The sequence below is a fragment of the Anas platyrhynchos genome, chromosome 2 (genome assembly GCF_047663525.1).
Source record: "Anas platyrhynchos isolate ZD024472 breed Pekin duck chromosome 2, IASCAAS_PekinDuck_T2T, whole genome shotgun sequence".
Lineage (NCBI taxonomy): Eukaryota > Metazoa > Chordata > Aves > Anseriformes > Anatidae > Anas > Anas platyrhynchos.
This window is the reverse complement of record NC_092588.1, coordinates 107,565,995-107,587,284: the sequence shown is the minus strand read 5'-3', so window position 1 is coordinate 107,587,284 and position 21,290 is coordinate 107,565,995. Positions and strand designations below refer to the sequence as shown.

General features: G+C 44.2%; 1 protein-coding gene across 2 annotated transcripts in view; it reads left to right on the top strand.

Moving 5' to 3' along the window:
• The window catches only part of JARID2 (jumonji and AT-rich interaction domain containing 2), a 202,810-nt gene that overhangs the window by 86,458 nt on the left and 95,062 nt on the right, over positions 1–21,290 (top strand). For both annotated transcript variants that reach the window (XM_038175718.2, XM_027451254.3), the window contains exon 2: positions 2,250–2,385. In XM_038175718.2, the coding sequence (XP_038031646.1) occupies positions 2,250–2,385 (136 nt within the window). The remainder of the gene's footprint in view (positions 1–2,249; positions 2,386–21,290) is intronic.

Sequence of the window (21,290 nt, the reverse complement as noted above, 5' to 3'; positions counted from 1 at the left end):
GCACTTTGGGGGAATGCTCCCAGAGAGGTGAAGGAGCCGTGGTTGTTGGTGGCTCCCCCATTTTGGGGTAGGCCTGGTGTTTTGTGGGGAGACACCTCAGGCTGGCAGAGGCTGAGAAAGGCAGCATGTCTTCCAGTATGGTGTACATGCTCTGGGTTGGAGAATTACAAGCCTATTTCTTCTGTCTCCCTGGCTTAAAGTGCATAAAAACACAGGGTGAGGGGGTGGTTCCTCTTGTTGGGGCTTTCTGTGTGCCTCACGTGGGCCTCAGGTGAACGGCCGGAGGGTGGTTAATCCTTGTCCTCGTGTTTGCTGCCTCTTCTGTAAAGAATTTTCTAAAAATACACATGAAGGGAGCAAGAGGCGTCCTCAGGCTTGTGTCGATAACGTGGACAAATAAATGCCACAGATGCTTACACATATTTCCAAACCAAGCACGTTTTCCTTAAGGATTCAATTAGTAGTTACCTCGTAATCTGTTGTAAAACCAGAAATGTGTGAAGGCCAGCTAGGCCCCTGCTGTTAGGCGCTCTCTGCAGATGGGTTTCCTTTCCTGGTTTCCTTTCAGTACCTACCAGCCTATGGTAACAAAAATGTTGCCTCGTGGGCAACTTTTGTTAAAATCGAGCAAGCTGTGACCATCCGTATCCACCATCCATTCTGGTTAGGGCTGAAGTTGTGTTGGCAGCAAAATGGCAAGCCAAAGTTATTTGTTTTACACAAATTGTCAGCTCTGCTAACAAAACAACAGGATGTACTAGTTCATTTTAAATTCCTACCTGGAGATTTTTTTTTTTCTTTTTCCTTTGCCATGGATGTTCAGTTACCAAGTCTGCTTTCTTGGCCTGGAGGTCCCTGAGCACTAAAGCTCTCCGGGCATAGCTCAGTGCTGGTCAGTGTGGGAGCTGCTCCCTAGTGCAAAATGAACATCCTGCTGCCAAAATGATAACCGCTTTCACTGCAATCATCGTTTTGTCCTTTTTTTTTTTTTCCCCAAGTAATTTGTTGTACAGTTGGGGGGAGAAATGTTTTTGATCACAGTTCAACAGCTGAATGCTAGCATTGTGCTAGAGGAGCAAAGGGAAAGCTATTGATGGGCACCCTAAACTAAGTTTATTTTTTAAAAATCGGTCGCATTGGTTACTTCTTTTACACACGGGACAGTGTAAACTCTCTTGCTGCCTGGTGTGGACAGCTAATGTGGGTGTTGTGGTTTTCCAGCGCTGTGTGGCAGTGTGCTGTGGTACGCTTACCTAAACAAGTCCTGCCTGGAAACATAATTTTTTTTTCTTGTCAGTGATGTAGTCTTTGAGGAATTCAAGAACCAGAATGCTCAAATAACGGTATTAAAGGCGCTGAGATAATAATAGTAGGACTTATGAAAATGTGATATACATTAAAAAAAAAAAAAAAAAGACGCACCTGATTTCACTTATGTCTTTATATCAATTTGCTGACTTAATTTATTTGAATGCTAAAGGCTTTAGGGAAATGCTTTTCCAGGGAATTAATCTTTTAAGTAAAGCAAGTACTAAATATGACATACGCTAGTATTCTTTTTGACAATATAGCATTTGTCTTCTAAAAATGAAGTGGAAAACATATGCCCCATGGGCCAAATTCCACTTGGCTGTACACTGAGATAAATTCAGAATAACTTCATTGTTATCAGCGACATTGTAATGCTGCAATAAATATAAATCACTAAACCAGAGAACCAATAATGTAGTATCAGTATGCAAAAATCCTAAGCCAAGGGGCACAAAACAAGGCCACAATGGCCATAAGAAAGGTTGGTTCGCAGAACTGAGTTCTATGCAACACTGAAATTAATTTTATCTTTTTTTTTTTTTAGCTTTCTCTTAATTGTCTGGAAGAGCAGTTCATGGTTGTGTTAAATTTATCCATAAGGCAGAGGGATTCATTACAATAATTTTAACAAATTAATTTTTTCCTGTTGTCTAACACCTGGTAGACAGCTACTGCTGTTTGCAGGGTAAGGGATTAGAGGGACTAATGGTCTGATTCGATGATGATGGTTATGTTTCTGTTCTGTGTTAGTGCTTCCTGAGTTTAGGTTGCATTTTGTTACCCAGTATTTTTCTTCAGCATATCTTTTTTTTTTGTTGTTAATTAAACATAATCTGTGTAGCTCTAGGTTTTTGTTTTTTTTTTTTTTTTTTTTTTTTTTTAGTCGTCGTTCTTTCTGATGCATATACTTAACGTCTCCAATCTGCTTCCATCTTTAGGACGACAGCGATGGGATTCCCTGGTCAGAGGAGAGGGTGGTGCGGAAGGTCCTTTATTTATCTCTGAAGGAGTTCAAGAACGCACAGAAGCGGCAACATGGCGATGGCATTAGCGGAAGCCTCAAGGCAGTGAACGGTAAGCTGTGCCTCCCTGGTATCGCTGCGAGGATGCAGTTGTTTCAGATGCAGTTCTTTGCTGTAGCGAGGAAGTAGACCGGTGTACCATCTGGCGTGCACTGTGCCCTTTTGAACTACGCAGAACTTGTTTCTGAAGCGCTTATAATGCCTGGTTTGAACAATCCATGTGTTTCTGGTTCTGGTGAACTGATGTAGATAGGGATCAGGGTGGAGGGTATGTGGTGGGCAGGAGGCCAGGGCAAGGGCAAAGCTGTTTGGTAGAAGGCTCCTCTGGTCTGTCTGCTCCATAATGTACCAAATACATCAACAGAGAAGGTGTCCATTTGAAGGTGATTGAGTTCTTACAAATGCAGTGAAAATTTGTGAGCAGAAAAATGGAAATGGTCTGAATAAGTTATCTTGAATGTACCTGCCTGTTCTGTGCCACTTGTGTGCAAGAAACTGGCTAACCAGCGCCAGTAACTCTGGAGAGGTCTTGGTCTGTGCTGTGCCCAGAGGTGAAGTGACCTTGGACCCGTGTAAAAAGATTTGTGGGGGCTGAGGACGTACACAGTGGGACATTGGCTTCCCGTAGTTCAGTTCTTCAGGGAGTTTAAAGGTTTTATAAGGAAATGCAGAAAAACCTGTATGATAGGGGCTTTAAAGGAGTTTAATTTCATTTCCGCAATCCTTTGACACTGTCCAATTGCTGCTGCTGTTGTTTATTATTATTATCATCATCTGTTTCTCATCCCTTCCCCTTACATCTTGCTTAAAAAAAAAGCTGTGTTTCTTAGAGGTGAATACAGAGCACGCCTCTTTCAGATTGACTCACTGACATAGGGCCCTTCTTGAAAAGGCTCTGTCGTGCTGGCTTGAGCCTTGAAAGCGATGAGTAGCAGGATTCAGGTTTCTGAGCAGGCTTACGGCTCTCTCTTCACTCAGAGCTTATTTGTTTCTTTATGGAAGTTTATGGCGGCTCCTTTTAAGCGTGTGTATAATTATACATGCGCTAATGCGTTAAAGCAGCAGCTGGGTGCTTACTCAGTAGGTTATTCATATTTATACGTAGCTTGTGTTTTTGACACGGTGAGTCAAATTTCACCATGTTTTGCCGGAGTGTTATTGCCGACGAGGCAAAAACCTGGGGGAATGGCTGAATAACTGCAGGCAGCACTATAACGTTGCTGTATTGCGTAAGCAATTGCAAACTCCTTAACGTGATTAAAGAAGACCTCAGACTTCGGAGTTCAGTAATAATATCAAATGCTGATCTGATGGGAAGGGGCATCCAGCTTTAGCAGCAAGCCATTAATAAGCTTGGAGGTGTACACAAAACAGTGCTGGCTTTTTTTTCCCCCTCAAACACCTCTGCATCATTGATCTTCTGTCAAACACAATTTCTCTTGGAAAGTTTCTTATTCCATTGTGGGGGTTTTGTTTAGTCAAAGGAAAAAGTCTAAAGGCGTGAAGCACAGTAATTGTGTGTTAGGAGGCTTTGATGGCGTGCCAGGTTACAGGATGACTGAGGTTTTTATGGTGTCTAGTTTCTCCAAAGGCAGCTTAGATGAAAAGTGAGTTGGCTGGGAATGCTGTAGGGATGCAGGTACCAGACGTGGAATATGCCACAGGCTTCCTCTGGTGATGGCATGGCTCACATCTTCAGAGCTTGCCTCTCACATTTAGGATTATATTGTTTGGTGCTTTTGCTTCTTCACAAAAGTAGGTGATCAATTCTGTGGGGGTTTTGGCTTGCTTGCTTATTTACTTATTTTGAGCTAGAATTATATTCTGTTTCACTCCTGTTTGTTAATTGATTTGTTAAATGTCCCTTCTCAGAGCAGCTCTGTTTCAACATCATTGACCAAAAGCTTTTTTTTATCCGCTAATATTTGGAAGAGTGTGTTTCATTATATAGAGGAGAGTTTTGAAAAAGGGAGGAGGACTGATATGGTGTGGTGACATTAAGAAAATCTATTAAAACATGGAGTTTGCTCATTACATCTTTTGAAAAAAAACATAGCTATGTATTTTCAAATCCACACGTCTCTGTGGACAGAGGAAAAAGCAGGTCATCCTAAGAACATACCAAGCTATTTTAAATTTGGGAGAATGCAGTAATTTCGAGGTTAGTCTTAGATTCATGATTTTATACTGTTAGAGTTAAAACAAACAAACAAACAAAACAAACAAACAAACAAAAAACACATTTCCTTGCACATGTCCTTTGCTCAGTATGAAGACCACAACCAGCGTTTCTTGTGTGTTACTCCAGAAGGTACTATTGCAGTTAATGAAATCTCTCAAAAGAAACATTTATTAATATTCAGCACCCATTGCTCTTGTGGGGGAGAAAAGATCTGCTGAAATAATTTAAATGTGTTTCATGCCTCCTGTTGTGGTTTTAACCCCAGTAGGCATCTAAGTGCCACACAGCTCACTCTCCCCGGGTAGGATGTGGGAGAGAATTGGAACGTAAAAGTGCAAGAGCTCATGAGTTTAGATGAAAGATGGTTTATTAGGTAAAGCAAAAGTTGTGTGCACAAACAAAGCCAACCAAGGGATTCATTTGCTGCTTCCCATCAGCAGGTGGGTGTTCAGCCCCTTCCAGAAAAGCAGGGCTGGTCATGTATAATGGTTTCTTGGCAAGATGAACACCATCACTCTGAATGTCCTCCTCTTCCTCCTTCCTTACCCCAGCTTTTAAAGGTTGCATCCATTTTGGGGTTTGTGCTGCACGACCCTGTTGCTGTCCCTAGTGACCTTTAAAGGTTATTGCTTCTCCAGTTGTTGAAAATTGAATTACAGGTCGCCTTCCAGTACCTGGCAAATTTAACCATTTCCAGGAGGAGGAGGAAGGGCCCTGCTTCAAGCTCTGAGTTCTGTGCTGCAGGTGGAAGAGCCTGGTCTGGTGTACTTCTGAGAGCTCAGAGGACTGCATGGTTTGATCTTGGTGCCACCATCTGTAGGCAGAGTTTGTTCTGGCTTTATAACTGTCATCCCCTTATGTTTATTTACAAGCTTGCAATCTCTAATTGTTTCCTTAGAAAGTACTGGCTTCTGGTAATAGAGGAAGGTAAAATATCCACTAGCCCCTTGCAACTGGTGTATTTAAATAGTTTTTGCAGATTCAGAGTGGCTGATGTTGCGTAAACATGCTACAACTGTTGTTTGGCCAGTGTTCTCCAAGCCACCGTTGAACTTGTGTGAAAATTATTATCAATGGTATTTCAGCTGCTGAGTACAGAGGTACAGTTAACGATTTGGCAGCTGGAATAGTGGTGCCTTTTTAATTGATAAGTGTGAAAAGCAAGTTCAGTTGAAATGTTGAGAGGCGAGCCCATTAATAGGAGCCTTCTCTGTGCTCAAGTTTCTGCAGGCTCGAAGATGGACCAGCGGTGGCACAGAGACAATTAAATTCCAGGCAGGATAATGCGGACTGCTGAAATTAATAAAACAAAATGGAGGAATTCAAATGAGTTTTGGAGATTAACTGTGTTATAATAACTTGGCAGCCCCTGCCTCACAATTAAAGATATCTGTTATCCTGAAGGCAGTCTCGCGCAGTTTGTGCCTGAATCCCTTTTACTTATTTGATTATGAATAAAGTAGAGTTTCTTTTTTGGGGGGAGGAGTAAAAGGGGTGTTTGCAGGTCTCCCCAGTACTACCTTTTTTTTTTTTGTATACCCTTTTCACCTGATAATTTTTGCGTATATGTTTGTGCTGCTCATTACTTTTCCATCCTGCTCTGGGTTTCTGCTTTCTTGAGTCTTATTTTCTTTTTGGTTGGTTGTTTTTTTATTACTTGCCCCAGCAGAAGGATTTCAGAGGAAGAAGAGCCGGGTGTATGTTGGTTGTGGTATCAGTGGATGTATTGCATGCATGTTTATGTTGGCTCCAGGTATTCAGAGTACAGAATGCCACCCTACAGTACACTGTTGTTTGCTGTATTCTTCTCCAGTACTTGGGAATATAAAATCCAAAGGAGATGTCTCTGTAGGTTGTCAGGAAACCCTTTGTAGCCCTAAATGGGACACTGAAACTCTGATTATGGAAACAAGGTCGTAGACTGGAAAACCCAGAGGGACCTCTTTAGTGATTTTGATTACTGCTGCCTGTCATTTGCGTTCAGATTTTAAGAATAGGGATTGGTGTTTGGAATTGTGAAACCAATTTTCAGAGATCCTTGTCTAAGAGGAAAGCTAAATCCCCTGGGAAATAGTTTTCTTCTTGCGTAGCTTAGAATGAAAAATAAGGCAGTGTTTAAAAAAAAAAAAAAGGCAATAAAAGCTGTAATTATCGCTTGCATTCTTTTTATGAGAACAAAATCAGTACCCTCAAAAGAGTACATCAGAAAGCAAAGTTTTATGACACAGATTTTCAATTTTATTTTTAGAAACTGGTGATAAAGAAGAAGTTTGTGATGCAGAAGTGTTGGCATTTCATAAATGGAGAAAGCGCAGAAGTTTGCGTGTTGGTTTAAGGTGCTTTGTAATTTGAAAGAAATAGCAAACGAAACAATAGAATTATTCAAGCATATAGTGCGCTGCTGTACAGAAGGTGTCACGGCAATTTCCAAACATGCCAGCGATGTTAAACTTGTGGCAAACATGAGCGTCTTGGAAGTAGAATATATGAGAGGGAAAACATTGGGAAAGATATGAAAGGGAAACCATGTAGACAGTACCCCAAGCATGGTGTAAAAATTGTGACAGAGATGGTGGAGATGCTTAAACACAGCTAAGTTAGGAGATTTGGCTCAGTGCTGTGCCTTATTTGCAAAAAGCCAAATACGTAGCGGGGGGGGGCAGCAGCTGCCAGAGGGGCGACCACCTCTTCTCCAGGCTGAGGGCATGGCTCTGCTCTTGATGATTCAGACATAGTAACTTCATCTCTCTTATTTTTGAAGGCTTCAATTAAATATTGGGAGAAGGTTTTACGCTAACGTTTGTCTAGGGAGCTTTTTACTCCATCAGCGATGTGAAATTGCATTTGTTGACAGTAGGCAATGTCTGTCTGTCTGCCTCTCCTAAGCTTTAGTAGAAGATTGTAAGTGTGCCAAGGACCCTTGTCAGTGTAAGTGGATTTTAAAAATGCATTTACAGAAACAGAAACACCTCTTTCAACCTTGCAATATTTTCCCTTTACATTCAGCGTAAGCAGCCTGTTTGGCTAGTTTTTAAACTGTGATTAAATATAGATGTTTTCAACTAAAAGGTTCAGAAAATAAGCATTTGAGCAGATTTGTCATGGCACTCAACATCACTTTCACTTCGGTACTTGCTGTCAAGTCAATTTAAAGATTAACAAATAAATAACAGGATGTTGGGGTTGGACTCCGCTGAAAATTTCCAAATCTCTTTTCCTTTCTTTGTTTTTAGAACAGAATTCATTCTCGAGCCTGCCAGGGACTTGTTCATCAGCTGACACAGGCTTTTTTTTTTTGCCTTTTCCATCATTACTGCTTATAAAAGTTCGAAATTACACCCTGTGTGATCTCTGCGCTCTTCAGTTATGCCCAAATTGTGCTCCCATGTTCGTGTGATTTCTATATTTTGCAGGACTGCCAGAAAAATTTCTCATGCTGGGCACCTACCATCCCTTTTCCCTAAAAGATAGGAGGTGGACATTTTTCGAATAGGGAAAGGAACAGCGTAACTGCAGAATTAATTTTCCTAAAGCTTCATTTCACTGCCACCTAAAAAAAAAGTTGCTGTTGTCCCTGTGTGTATTTCTAGTCAAAGTAATTCCAAAAATAATTTCGTCTCTGCATATTTTTAATTGTAGGTAGTGGAAAATTAAAAAAAAAAAAAAAAGCAACGAATTATCTGCAGAAGAGCATACACAGTCTGCAGGAGACAGTTATTGTAGGCCTAAAATAAGTAAGGTAAGGAAAAGGATCAGAAGTGGCTGAGGGTACAGTGTATGTTGACTGAAAGCTGGAGGAGGAGATGGGATTAGTCCCACCTGATGCTCACTTGGCATTGTCACCTTTTCTAACCACAGCCTTAGGACTGGTGCAGTCGTCTTCTCTAACTGCAGCCTCAGTGCTGGAAGGGGCAGCAGTTGCCAGAAACAGGAGCAAAGAAAGATGCAGCTAAAAAAAAATGGAGAAAAACATTTCACAGTCGTAGGAGTTAGAAGAAGGTATTTTTAAAACAAACTAACAAAAAAGGCACCCATGATGTAGTGGTGAAATGCATTGCATGGGCTGGCTGTGAAATAAAACTTTGCCTTAACCCCAACCAGGGGACAGCAATTTTGTTTTCCTTGGTTCAGGGTCATTTCTGCATAACTGCTGCCTTGGGTTTACTGTTTGTAGCAGCAGTAAAGAGAACACCCTTGAGTGTGGACAAACAAACAGCTTCATTCTGTTTTCTGCAGCCATAAAATTCCAGGGTCTGGATTTAGGCTGGCAATCTTTTTGTCTGGCACGTACAGCCGAAAGGACAGCGCTTTCTCAAATACCTTGTACAATTGGCAGCTCTGTCACAACTTGGACCCTTTGTCAATTCCTGTTTGCTTGTTCTGTAAATGAGCGTGACATATAACTCGCATGTAGTGGCTTCTTTGACGAACGTTAAGTCTGTACAGATCTGTACCAAGATATGCATCGGGTCTTGTGTTACTTGAGCTGACTCTAGAAATGTTATGTCAAAATATACATAAGTTGCTGGAAAAATAGGTTGTTATTGGTACTTTCTCTGGTGAGATGCAGTGCCTGGTACTCAAAACCAACCATTTCCCTGGTTGGCAGATAAGGAATTTTAAGTTTCTAACTATTTTTTTTTTTTCGATTTTATTTTTTAGACTTTTATTGAGGGGGTTGAAAACCAGAGAGATCCTCTTTAGAGCATTATCCTTCAAACTCTGGCAGGTTGGGGTGGATGAAGAGCCTGCTGGTAATCCACTGAGACAAGAAGTGGTGGTGCTGGCAGCTTTCCAGCTGTTGAGTTGCACCGAGGGGTGGTAAAGAGTCAGCTTGTGGCTCGCACAGAAATCAAATCAAAATTAAGCAGCTGTTAATGTTAAAGGTAGTGTAAATGATGGAGTTCCATAGTATGATTTGTCCAGCAGATCAGAGGGGATGGAAACTTGTTTGTGTGAAATTTGGACGCCAAGTGGAGATGAAGGCAGTGATGCAGCAGTGCGCTCAGAAAAAGTGAGCAAAATGCTCCTCTGTTTAGAAACAACGCCTGTCTGGGGGCATGGGAGTGGGGAGAAAGATACTTTGGCTTTTTTTGTCTGTCGGATGCCCAGTGTTCATCACTATTATTATTTTAGTGTCGATTAAAATGTTCCAGTGGAGACAAAAGGTCTGCAGGTTGGAAAGAGGGTTTAAATTTCAGTCCTCACGTTGCTACCCCATTACTCATGAATGGCAGAAGGAAACCGTGCACTAAATAACTGGTGTTTTCAGTCTGAAGGACAGACAATGAGGGATGTAACCAGTAAGGCAACAGGGAAAGAAAAATCCGTCATTGAATTAGAATGCTCTGTTTTATTAAGAAAATAGCAATGCAATGGGAAATAACATCACAAGTCAAAGTGGAGAGGAGTTTCAGTCAAACGCAGGGGCTGTGTAGAGCATTTAGTGTGGACAATCCTAAGGAGCTGTGTTTTTTGCTCAGGGCTGCCTGGGCTTAGCTTTGAACAAGGTTTTTGTTAATTATTGTTACTGTATAGCTTTGTGGTATTCGTCCAAGACTGTATCTAACACTTCCAGAGTGTTAGAGAGAAGACTTTCAGTCTTCAAGGGCTTTATAACCTCCACAGAGGCTTTTGCTTGACGTGGGGGGTGTTTTAGAAATGGCTCGCTGTCTGAAAGAGGGAAAATAGTTTGCGAGCGCTGGTCCAGCAGGACGTTTTTAAGGCCATTAGGCTCTGTTTAATCAGCGCAGATGTCATGTGTGCCATAAACCTTATCATGTCAACGCTGGCAGTAAAGTGGTTTTAGAAGAAAAAGTGGAGATCAGTGACAGATGGCTGTAACTAGTGATGGGCACAGTAAGTATTCCCGCAAGTTGCCAGTGCACCTACTCCTGACCTCAAAAAAACACCCCGTTACCTCTGTTCCCGGGCACAGGACCTTCAGCAGATTGATACTGAGTTCTCTTGAGTCAGCAAACCACACTTCAACGTGGTATTTCTGCTGTGAAAAGCTAGAAAACCAGTCTCCTTTTTTAAGCAACAGAACCCAAGAATTAGTCACCTTCATTTTACTGCTCAGAACAACCTGTGCTATCAGCCTGCTCCTGAGCTCATGCCTCTGCACTTTGGTTTGGTTTTCATGGGGTCTTTATGGTGTTAAAATCTCCCAGAAACTATTCTAAACTAGCTGCTGCCTTTCGATAACCGATGCTGGTGAGGCGTCGATCACACAGCAGATATTTCTCGGTGTTTGTGGGTGAATGTTTTCCGGAGAATAAATATAGCTTAGCACGTTCACTGTTCAGTCACAGCAGATCGCTCCACGTCGTAATGAATGTGCATGCATTTTTTTACGTATCTTTTTTTTGTGTGTGTGTGTGTCTGACTAGCACAGATTTATTACAGGCAGTTAATGTGCTTTTGTATCCAGGATCAGATGAATAAACATTTTCTATAATCTGCCTTTGATGTCCTTTATTTCTCGATTTAAATGACTGGAATACTTTGAAGTGGGGTGTCCATTCATGGCTGCAGATGTACGAGCCGTGTGCTTAGGTGGCGGGGATGACAGTGACAAGCCGAGCACAGATTTGACTCGCAAGTGTTGCCTCTGGTACGTCCAAAGGAGTTGCCTGCTCCAAGTGCTGAAGGCAGTTGAATTTCCACCCGTACTCATCCTGTTTGCTCCTCTCCCCAGACCATTAGCGAGTGCTGCAATCGCAGTCGGCGTGTTTCAGATCTGTCCACTAAGAGGCTAACTCGTTCCAGATAAGCCTCGAGCAGACAACATTCATTTTTTACTTTGCTCAGAATTTCCTGTGCTTTGTTCTGCATCTGTTTGTGAAAGACTGCGTTATCTTTGAAAGCCTTCATCTTGTTTTCTTTATTCAAGCTATATGCTAAAATGGAAAAAGGGAAGAGCTGGAAGGAGCCCAGCTGGAGCAATCTGCTGAGGATCCCACAGAGAGACAGAGCTGGCAAACTCCTGAAACCTCTTCAGCTGACCTGGTACAGTTTGGGAAGCCAGGAGATAAAACGCTTTTCCTGCAAAAGATTTGGCCCCTGCCAGCCACTCTGAGTAATGCCTGAAGACTACAGCAGCATTTAATCACATTTTTCTCCTCCTTTGCTTATCCCTCACCTGTGAAAGGTGAAGGTGCTCATGGTCAGCTGTGTTTAGAGGTGTTTTGCTTACTCTGCCTGCTAAGCACCCCAGTGTTTTTATGTTGTGCCTGTGGTGCGTGAAGAGCCTGAAAGATGTTTAAAAGTGATAGAAGTGGAGGAGTACAATTTTTCCTCTTCTTCAGAGAGGAAATGTTGCCACAAAGCTAGCAAGAGGGTGTTAGGGCAGCAGTAGAAGCATGTCCTCTCAAAGAGGACATTGGGAAAAGGCATCCTGGTTGTACAGAAACATTTCAGATGCAGGTGTGGTGGATGGAGAGGGCTGAAGAGAGGAATTTCATCCCAGTCTGTTTTTTTCCTGACCCCTGCTCTCTTGCTGTGATGCTGGGATCTTGTTTCAGAGCCTTGTGTGTGCTCTCACGTTCTGGCCTCATGGCAGAATGAAGCAGGAGGGTTGTGCAGAGCCTTGAAATTGATGCATATGGGGATGGGCTGGGGGTGAGGAGAAGGTTCCAAGAAGAGCCCCAGCACTTCCCTGCAATGTGACAATCTACTTGACAGTAAGCAAAGAACATTTTAGTTTTGCCAGCATAATAAAAGAGTGCTTTCTACCTACTAATTCTGCCTCTACATCTCGGGAGGTCAGCAAAGATTGCCTTCAGGTAGAAGCTATGAATAAAGGATAGAAGTTGTTAGAGTGTGGCTTGAATTCCAGATCATCTTGAAGCAAGGTTGTCACTACTCTTCCCCATCCCTTACATCAATTGGAGATGGACATTTGTGCAGCTGCGGCTGGGGTCCCTGTGGTTAGGGACTACTTGTCAAGTGTTATTTGGGTGGAAGCCTGTCCCAGAAGATTTGCCTTATCTCATTGTCCTGCAGAGATGGACTTCACATGCCAGTTTACGTTTGCCTAGCAATGACCTTCTCTAATAGAAAAGGACAAGATAAGTAGATAAACACAGCCCATTTACAACTGTAGATTTAAATTCAGTCTTTCATGGATCACTTTTGCACAGTATAGTGATGTCCTTGAATATTTAGAGTCTCCAGAAGTGAAGAGTAAGAGTTCTTGGTGAAAGAGAGGTTTTTGAGCCATGAGCCGATGTTGATCTCTCCCAGGTTGTAGGACTATTTGTACGAAGTTCCCTTTATGGCAGTGTGGAAGACGCTCCAATAAAACCGGCATGTGAAGTCTTTTGAAAGTTGATTAGCATCCAGGGCATAGCAGAGGATTATATACAAGTACTCTGCTCATAAAACAGAATAAATAGGTCGTTAGTTAAGGCATAGAAACCTCCCTTTCTTTCTGTTGTAGTTCTAGGCATCTGCCACTAATGGCCTGAAAAGCAGACTTTCTTAGACTGCTTCTTAGATTTTGAGGTGGTGCTGGATTACCATCTGGCTGGGTCGACATTGCAACTGCTAACTAAATCCCTACTTAAAGCTTCTCAAATCATCTTGGACTCAGTTGGGGTAGCCTCATGGAAACCGTGACTATTTTTCCTCCTCCTGACAGTAGGTTCACCAGGTTCTTCTTCAGGCAGCAGGAACCAGTGAGCAGACTGATGTAGAGTGATTGATGTCCATGCACGCTGTTTCTCTTCGCTAAGGTCAAAAAGCAATGGAGAAGTACTGCTTGTCACAGAGACTTCAGCTCCCTAAAGCTCTAAGTGTGACAGGAAGGAGCTCGTTACACTTCTAGCTTGTTTGTTTTATGCAGAAATGAGTGCTGTTCTCTCTGAGAGGAGAGGTGTCTTCTGCCAGGGTGCGGGGTTTTTCCCTGTGGAACATCCTCCCCTAACCCAGGTGGGGGCATGCCAAAGAAGAGTATGACTTCAGAGGAATTAGTCTGCTAATTTCATACCAGAAATCTTTCCTGATTAACTTGGAAATGCGCCCCTTCTCCCCACATCCAGCTGATGACTGAGCGTAGGTACCATTTGGAGGAAGAAACTGGTTATGGCCCTTCTGACTGAGACCTTCAAACAGAGCTCATGCCTTACTCGGCAAGGAGACGTCACTGCAGGAGCTCACACCTCTGCTGGAGAACTGAAAGAAATCTGCTGGCTTAGTTTTTGGGCTGAAACCGTGGTGAAAAACAAACTGCAAGAGCCTTGTTGGCTGAAGACCTTCCTGCGATGCAAATTCCTTCTTCCCAAAGCCCACTCAAGTACTACACACGTTTTAGACCATGCGAAGTGCAGCGTTACTTGACGTACTAACCAGTGGTGCACAGCAGATGTTGCCGAACACGTTTTGTGCCATCTCTAGAAATAGAGCATCTCAAACCTATTTCGGGCTCTGAAACAGCGATGCGTGGCTCGCTTCCGAATCGCAGAAAAACCATTCCTGGTCCAAATGTAGCTGCCTTCGCTGCCGAGGAGTGTTCAGAGGGATGCTCCTATTTATACCTCTTTGTTTCCATGAAATGTAGGTCAGGATTTTTAACTTAAGATAGCTCGTACTTCCATGTTAGCAGTGGACAATTCGGAGTACTCCCCCCGCTCTCTTTGCTTTTGTTTTGTCCTTTTCCCACCCTTCTAATCAGAACCAGGAAAATGTGTTCTCCCGTTTCTCTGTGAGCTTTTCCCTTCCCGCTACTTGTGTTTTCCATTCTTTGTCCTCTACTTTCTGTGCTTTCCCCTTTCCAAGCGGGGTCTGTTCCTGTGTTTCGCCGTGCTGTGAGGACAACTCCAGGCTGCTTGCTGCGGCTCAGCATTACAGCCCTGCAGATCATTGATTTCTATTTTTTCCCTCCTCCCACAAACTCCTGGGCCATCCGGCCTAATGAGAGAGCAGATTGGCCTCAGTATTTGGAGAAAAGATCTATAATAAGCACTGGGGGCATGCTGGTAAAAAGCACCAGCATGGTATACCCGCTCAGTTGGAGGACTGACTGTACATTAATTCTCTAACTTATAATTAGCTATATTAAATTCCAATTTTCTGAAAGGAACCATTATCAAATAACACTCTGTTTGAAATCTCAAAGAAACATAAGGAATGAAAGCTTAGTCCTCTTACGCTTTCATCTTTCAGAAGCAATCCCTATCTTAACATCTTGACCTACATTTCCTTTTTACCCTCTCCAAGAGATATTGTGTGGATTTAATGTCTCAGAAGGGAGGTAAGGATTTTATGCATGTGTATGTGTTGACATACAAAGTTTGGGGAAAACAATGAGGCCTTCATGTCCCCAGTGACTTTTTTTTTTAAACTTGAAAGTGTTTTCTGTAATATCTCTAAGGCAGATTTTAAGTTCAGAAAGAAATTAAAAGTAAAAAATCCACCTCATTCCTTTACAAGTGGTCCACTTTTATCTATCCAGCTCCTGCCAAAGCCATTCTTGATTTTATATGTCTGTAAAGAAAAAACAACAAAAACCCAGCTCTGCCTTCTCATATCCTGCTCACCACTTTGGATCCAGTCATCTGTTTTCCTTTTTCCATTAAATGAGAGTGCACTTTTTTTCTTTCCTTTTTGGTGGGTATGTGTTTAAAAGGATGTTTTTGTTGTCATTTACTGCCATGCTTGCTGCGTGGCCTCTCTGAGCGACCACCACACTGTTTCACTTGGGACCTCAGCCTTGACCTGGGTGCCTGAGTGTGCCAAGAGGGAAGAGCACAAGGAGTTTGTTGGCTCCTCAAGGATCTGGAGCAGGCTGTGGATTTCTCCAGGCCCTGGCTTTGGCTCCTGCCCCGTGGAGGCTCCTTTACCAAGAGGCAGAGCGATGTACCTGTGGCCCTGCTCCTTCCCCCGGCTGCTCCATCGCCCCACTGGGAGGGTGGCTCCAGCACCCGCTGTGTGGCTGACGCTGTCCTTTCTGCCTCGTCCCACCGCATGAGGCCGGGGTTGTAAAACACGCCGTCCTCCCCCGCGGAGGGACGAGCAGGCTGCTGGAGCAGACCCCATCCCGTGTCAGGGCATGCAGAGTTATTCTCCCGTTTCTTTGCTGCGCGAGTTCTTTGGTTTGAAGCAGTTGGAACACACAAAGGGCGAAGCATGTGCTAAGCATTAATGCCATTTAAGGGTCCTTGCAACTTGAGTTTGACTTGGTAGAGATGCCTTGACGTGCAGGGTAGGGGACGTTCTGACTCCAGGACGACTTCTGTTGCCTTGACTGTTTCAGTTTAATAACGTCTCTCAGCATTTTATAGAGTACTGTGAACATAGGGAGGGATTGCAGCCTTCATTTTTTTTCCTCTTTGTTTTTTCTTCTTTTCTCTTCCTTTTTTCGTTTTTCTTCTTTTTGCTTTTCCTCCACTATTGTCCCATCGTCTTGAAATAGAGTCGTGTTGGTTTTCTTTGAATTCCAGTAATGTACTTTGGGCCCTAAATCAATTTCGTGTGTTTTATTGTAGCAAGGCAATGAGGAACTGTAGCATGCATATAACCTCTCAGGTATTGTTTTGAAAGCTCGCTTACATTCACCCTGTATTTCCATGCTGTCCAGTTGGAAGCACCTCCTACTTCTGCTTCTCTGATGCTGAAGCTACCAAGAAACATGCTAAGGTTCGTTGTTTTTTGGTTATGAATCATTATTCAGTGAATATGAATATCATTATTGCAATAAATTATGGCATTGTGAATGGGTGCAAGGAAAATTCCGTGCAACCAATTCTTGCCCACTTCATAGTTTCCCAATTTGAGGGAAGAAAACAGTATTCTTTAAAAATGACAGGATAATATTTTTCCTCCTTTTCTTGCTAAGATGAAGTTCTTAAACACGCGTTGCTTTATATTCTTGATTGTCAGAGTGTCTGCTGATGGTTGTTCCAAGGTTTCTATTAAGCCAAGAAGCAGCTGACATTGTTTTACTTCCCCTGCTAATGTCCCCAAAACTTGAGCAAAAAAGCTTTTTTAATAGCAGCCAAACATCTCATGGAGGTGGAATCTCCTCAAACCCTCTGGGGAGGTAGTGTGGTGGGAAGTCTCCTCAGCCTTCACAAGCCCTTTCTCCGGCATCAGGTTTTCAAGCCCGTGGCTCCCTGCCCCAGCTCTCACTCCCCCTACCACCACCCCACGGTGTGTCTGTAGGTCTCACAGAAGGAAAGTGAAGGTGCTGCTCTTGGCGGCTAGAAACAGAGGTGGAAATTGCTTGGCACATGAGGAGCCTTCCCGTGAAGGCTGTAACATCACTGACATTTCATGTGCTGATGCTTCAGAGAGCTGCAATAATCTTCGTCAGAAGTCATCCCCCAGTTAAGAGCAGAGTCTTAATTAACCCATGCTCTATCTGGTGTCTGCAGCTTGCATTGCTCTTGCTGTGCCCCGTGCTCCCATCACGAGGTCCTTGGAGCTCAGCTGACCACCGAGCCTGGGCTCCCCTCGCTTTCCCCCTCATCTTTTCTTATCTCGCTGCAGCATGGGAGAGCTCCTCTTTCTCCTGAACATCTTCCTCCCAGCTACAGCTTGATCTCCTGGCGTGTTTTCTCCATCACCCACGCCCGACAGGTAGAGAGTGAGTGTCCTCCCAGCCCTGCCGCTGCTGCTGGCGCTACGCAGGAGATGCGCTGGGATCCATCCGTACCTCGGGCGAAGGCTGAGGACTTAAGCAGAGGTGAAGTGTCATCGCTCCCGTGCACGCGGGTGGCAGAACGATTTGTTTGCTTGTGTCAGGCTTTCAAATTGTGCTTGTGATTTTGGTTTGCAGTGCTTGGTCTGAACGTTTTACTGTCACTGTCACGAGCCTCCTCTCCCCTGACAGTAACACTGCAAACAGGCTACAGGGGGCTGAGGCAAAGCGGCAGAGCATCCTGAGCACAACGTGCACTGCTCCCACCTTTAATTTAGGAAGTGAGGAAATGTGTCTCTAAGATAGGAAATTTAAAAAAAAAAAAAAAAAAAAAAAAAAGAAAAAAAAAAAAAGGCCAGAAGTAAAAGTAGTGAGGAGGAGCAAGTCCCCAAAGTTCAAAGGCCAAATCTGGGGGAGGTCTTGCAGGTGCTTGAGTTTTTGTGGTGTTTTAAGGTGCCTGGCAGCTGCTCTTGGTGAAAGAGAGGACATCAGTGGTACATGGTGTCTCAAGGGGAAGCGATCACTCCCAGAAGAAGTTTTGCCTTGGAAAGAGTTGCCTTTCTCTACTAGCAGTGAGGCACTGAGCATCGTGGATGAAATCTGGGATTGTGGATAAAAACTGGTGTTGTGCTTCAGGAAACCAGTGGCTTTAAACAAAAACGTTTGAGAATTGCTCAGATATCTTTCTTCTCACCTTCCTTCTGGTTTTGAGGGATGTCTCAGAGCTGTATACTAGCGTGGTTGCAAAGGCTGGGAGCAGATACGCGAGAGCAGCCTTCCTCCCCACCATCCTCTGATGGGATGGGGCCGCTCTGCTGCCTGGCCCTTCAGCAGGGAGGTTCGGCTGTGAAGCTGGAAGGGATGGTGGCCTGCTTTGTGTCAGCGGATATTCAGCTGCTCTAAACTCAGAGATCACCACTCAGGTGGTTAGTAGAAGGAGGAGAGGGAAGGAGAGGAGAGGGGAGCTCTGGCCCAGTGCCCACCCTGCTCGCCGCAGGGACCAGCGTGGCTGCTGGTCCCGGGGCTGTGCCGTGCTCTTGCAGTGAAGAAAATCTTCGGCACTCGCGTCACGTTAGGGAAAATGCAGCTTCTGGCTGGCTGGAGGGCTGCCCGTGCTGCTGGCAGAAGTCGCGAAAGGCAAATCCTCAATGACATGCGTTAAAATATCAAGTGGGACTGTGCAATTAGAAGTATGTCATTCAGCGTTTGCCTTTCACGGCTTTTGTCACACACGGGCAGAATTACAGACAATTAGGTGGAGGGTAACCTTCCCGAAAGGGCTTTCTGATGCTTCTGTCGGCCTTTTCCCCCTTCTTCTTCTGCTTTGTTAGCGTTCTTTCCCTTCTGGAGTCGGGTGTTTGGCTGGCTGGTGGGCTGTGGGTAAGAAGTCAAGCGCTAGAAGCCCTTTGGCCATTAAATTCGATGTGACCATGAAAGAAGTGACTCAGGCTGCCTCCTCTCACATCCTGCGTGCTCACGCCTGTCTTTCAGGCTGGGGGCTGCTGGAAAAGGGGCTGCGAGGCCAGGCAGGTCCCTGGCACCGGGTGCACCCGCTGGTGGCCCTCCCGCAGCCAGGATCATGGCTCCCTCTGGAGAAGCGGCCATTTTGTCACGGCTGTCCGCTGTGAGACCCTGGGCCCGGCCCGTTCCACCAAGCTGTCACTGCAGATCCCTCGGAACCACGCTTCGTTAGAGGAAAAGCGTGTAACAAATGTTAATCACGATGCTGGGTTGCTGCTGTATCCAGTTTCACGCAGATACGCTGTTTTCAAATTATACGGGCTGTGAGGGCTGCCTAGAAATTGGAACGACTAGATGCAAGCTGTGCTAAGCCTTTGGGTTTTAGCTGCACGTCTCTCCTCTTTAGGGCTCTCACGTACTCAGCGCAAGCAGTGAAACACTGTAAGCCTGTTTATTTCCCTTGTTGTTTTATTTGCACATTCATATGTTATATTTTCTTCCAATTAGCAGGCTCTTCCTTGCTTTGGCATGTTTGCCTTTACCTTCTTTCTCCCTCCTTCATTTATACTCTGCGGAGACACATTTGCTAATTTTTTCTTTCTAGTGCAGAATAGCTGTTATCTAGAGACCTGCTCTTGGCATAGCTTTCCCTCTCGTGTTACTTAAAATACCAGAATGGCTTTTTTTATTTTTTACTAATCTGCCTCGTCCCTCGGTGCCAAGGTAGGGGTGTTTTTGAAGTGAGGATTTATTGTTCCCTTGTCCACCCATTCCTAGTGGAAGCTTGACTGTGAGAGAAGGTAAGGTCTAGACTTCCAGACTGAGTCTAAAAGCATATCGCTGTGATGCTGAGGGTGGGAAATAACTGGTGAAACAATGGTACTTATTTTAAAATTAAGACAGGTCTGTAGAAGTGATTCAAAAAGGGAAGAAATTGCCCTCACCTCATGCTCCATGTAGGTGACAAAGGCCTAAAATATGCTCTCCCTCATATGAGGGATTTCCTGTAAAGAACAGGCAAAAACACATTAGAAATGGAGTTGCTAACTTTTCTTCAAGTAACTGTCAAATAGATTTAAGCCAAACACAAATGGAAGAAAGAAAACATTTAAAAATGAAATACGTTCTTTCGCAGGCACACTGAGGGTTTCCTTTTACTCTCTCCTCTCGTGGGATATTACCCCACTGGTTCTCCGTTCAGCCGTAAAATTCCCCAGAAAAGAGAGGATAAACAAGACATGATGGTTTTGGCATAAAGAACAAAGAATAATTTATTCGTATGTCACTGATGATTTTGTTAATACCTGAGAACTTACTCAGACTTTGCTCTATCTTGGTGATGATGCACATTTTTCTATCACTGATATCCTTTGCTGAAAAGAGAGAAATCGCTCCTGTGGACCTGCTTGTGCCTGTGATTTGAAATAAAATGTGCATTTAATCTGTCTCCAGATTGCATATGTTATTACTGAGCAGGAGAGGAGATGTCCTGTAGGACAGATGTCCTTGGCATAGCTGCAAATCAAGAGGCATTTGTTCTCCTAGGGGAGAAATAAAGCCATTCTGTCCGGCGCCAAGACCCACACGAGGCACGTGCCATGTAGGGATTTCAGTCATGACCCCTCGTCCCACATGGTGCTGTCTGTACACCTCCGGGCCCTTGAGGTTGGTCTCGCCACCTTTACCTTCCAGGTGAGCGAGCTGCAGTGCGTGGAGGTGACCTGGTCCAGGGCCACCAGCAGGGCACAGGCGTCCAGCTCCCTGCATCCTAACCTGCAAATGGTTTTTCCTGTGCCTATTCCAGCAGTGTTTCTCTGAAGTCTACAGCTAGGACCTCGCCTCTGGAGTCCTGTTGCTCTTCTGAAGCTCTCTGATTGCAGCCGGCACTCCAAGAGGGGCTGGGGGACAGAGAGGGCTGCAAGCTGTGCACATCAAATGCTGCTGCTCCTTGGCAACACGCAGGACGAGGACACGGTGCTCGTTTCCCCGGCGCCAGCAGCGAGTGCTTAGAGTACTATAAAATTAACTCTGTTTCTGTTTGTCAAAAACTTATGACCTTTACACGGCCTGGTACCTACTTATTAGAAAAGCTGCCACTCTTCCCTTATCACACTGCTCCAGTAGCAATTGGGAGAAGCTCGATAGCACAATGCTACCGATATAACAGATAGGGAGCAGCTGGCAGTGTTTGCCATCAGCTCTCTTTTCCTCCCCTCTGTTCTGCTTCATTCACAACAGCCTCAGCTTGTGCTTGAATTTTGGGACTCAGCACAACCACTTGGAGTTTCTTTTTTTTTTTTTTCCTCTTTTTTTTTAATTTGGAGGGTTGTGCAGAAATGCGAGGTATTTGTTGGCTTTACCTCCAGCTTAGCTCTTTCGATTTGTGAGAAGAGGATTTAGGAGAAACCTATTTGTTCCCCAGTGTTTTGGAATGAGCATGATTGCTTGCTTCTTCTTCACCTGTGATGCAAATACCTGCCCTGCTTTGTATTCCTGTTTCCAAATTTGTCCAGACCACACCTCCGTGGAGCCCAGGCTAATCACCTCCATTCTGTCCTATTAAAAAAAAACAAGGCACCAGAAGTGTCAATGTGTCTTGCTTGGGGGAAACAGGTGGTCTGATTTTTCACTGTGTCCTTACAAGCTGAGAAATGTCTTTAATCAGCGAGGT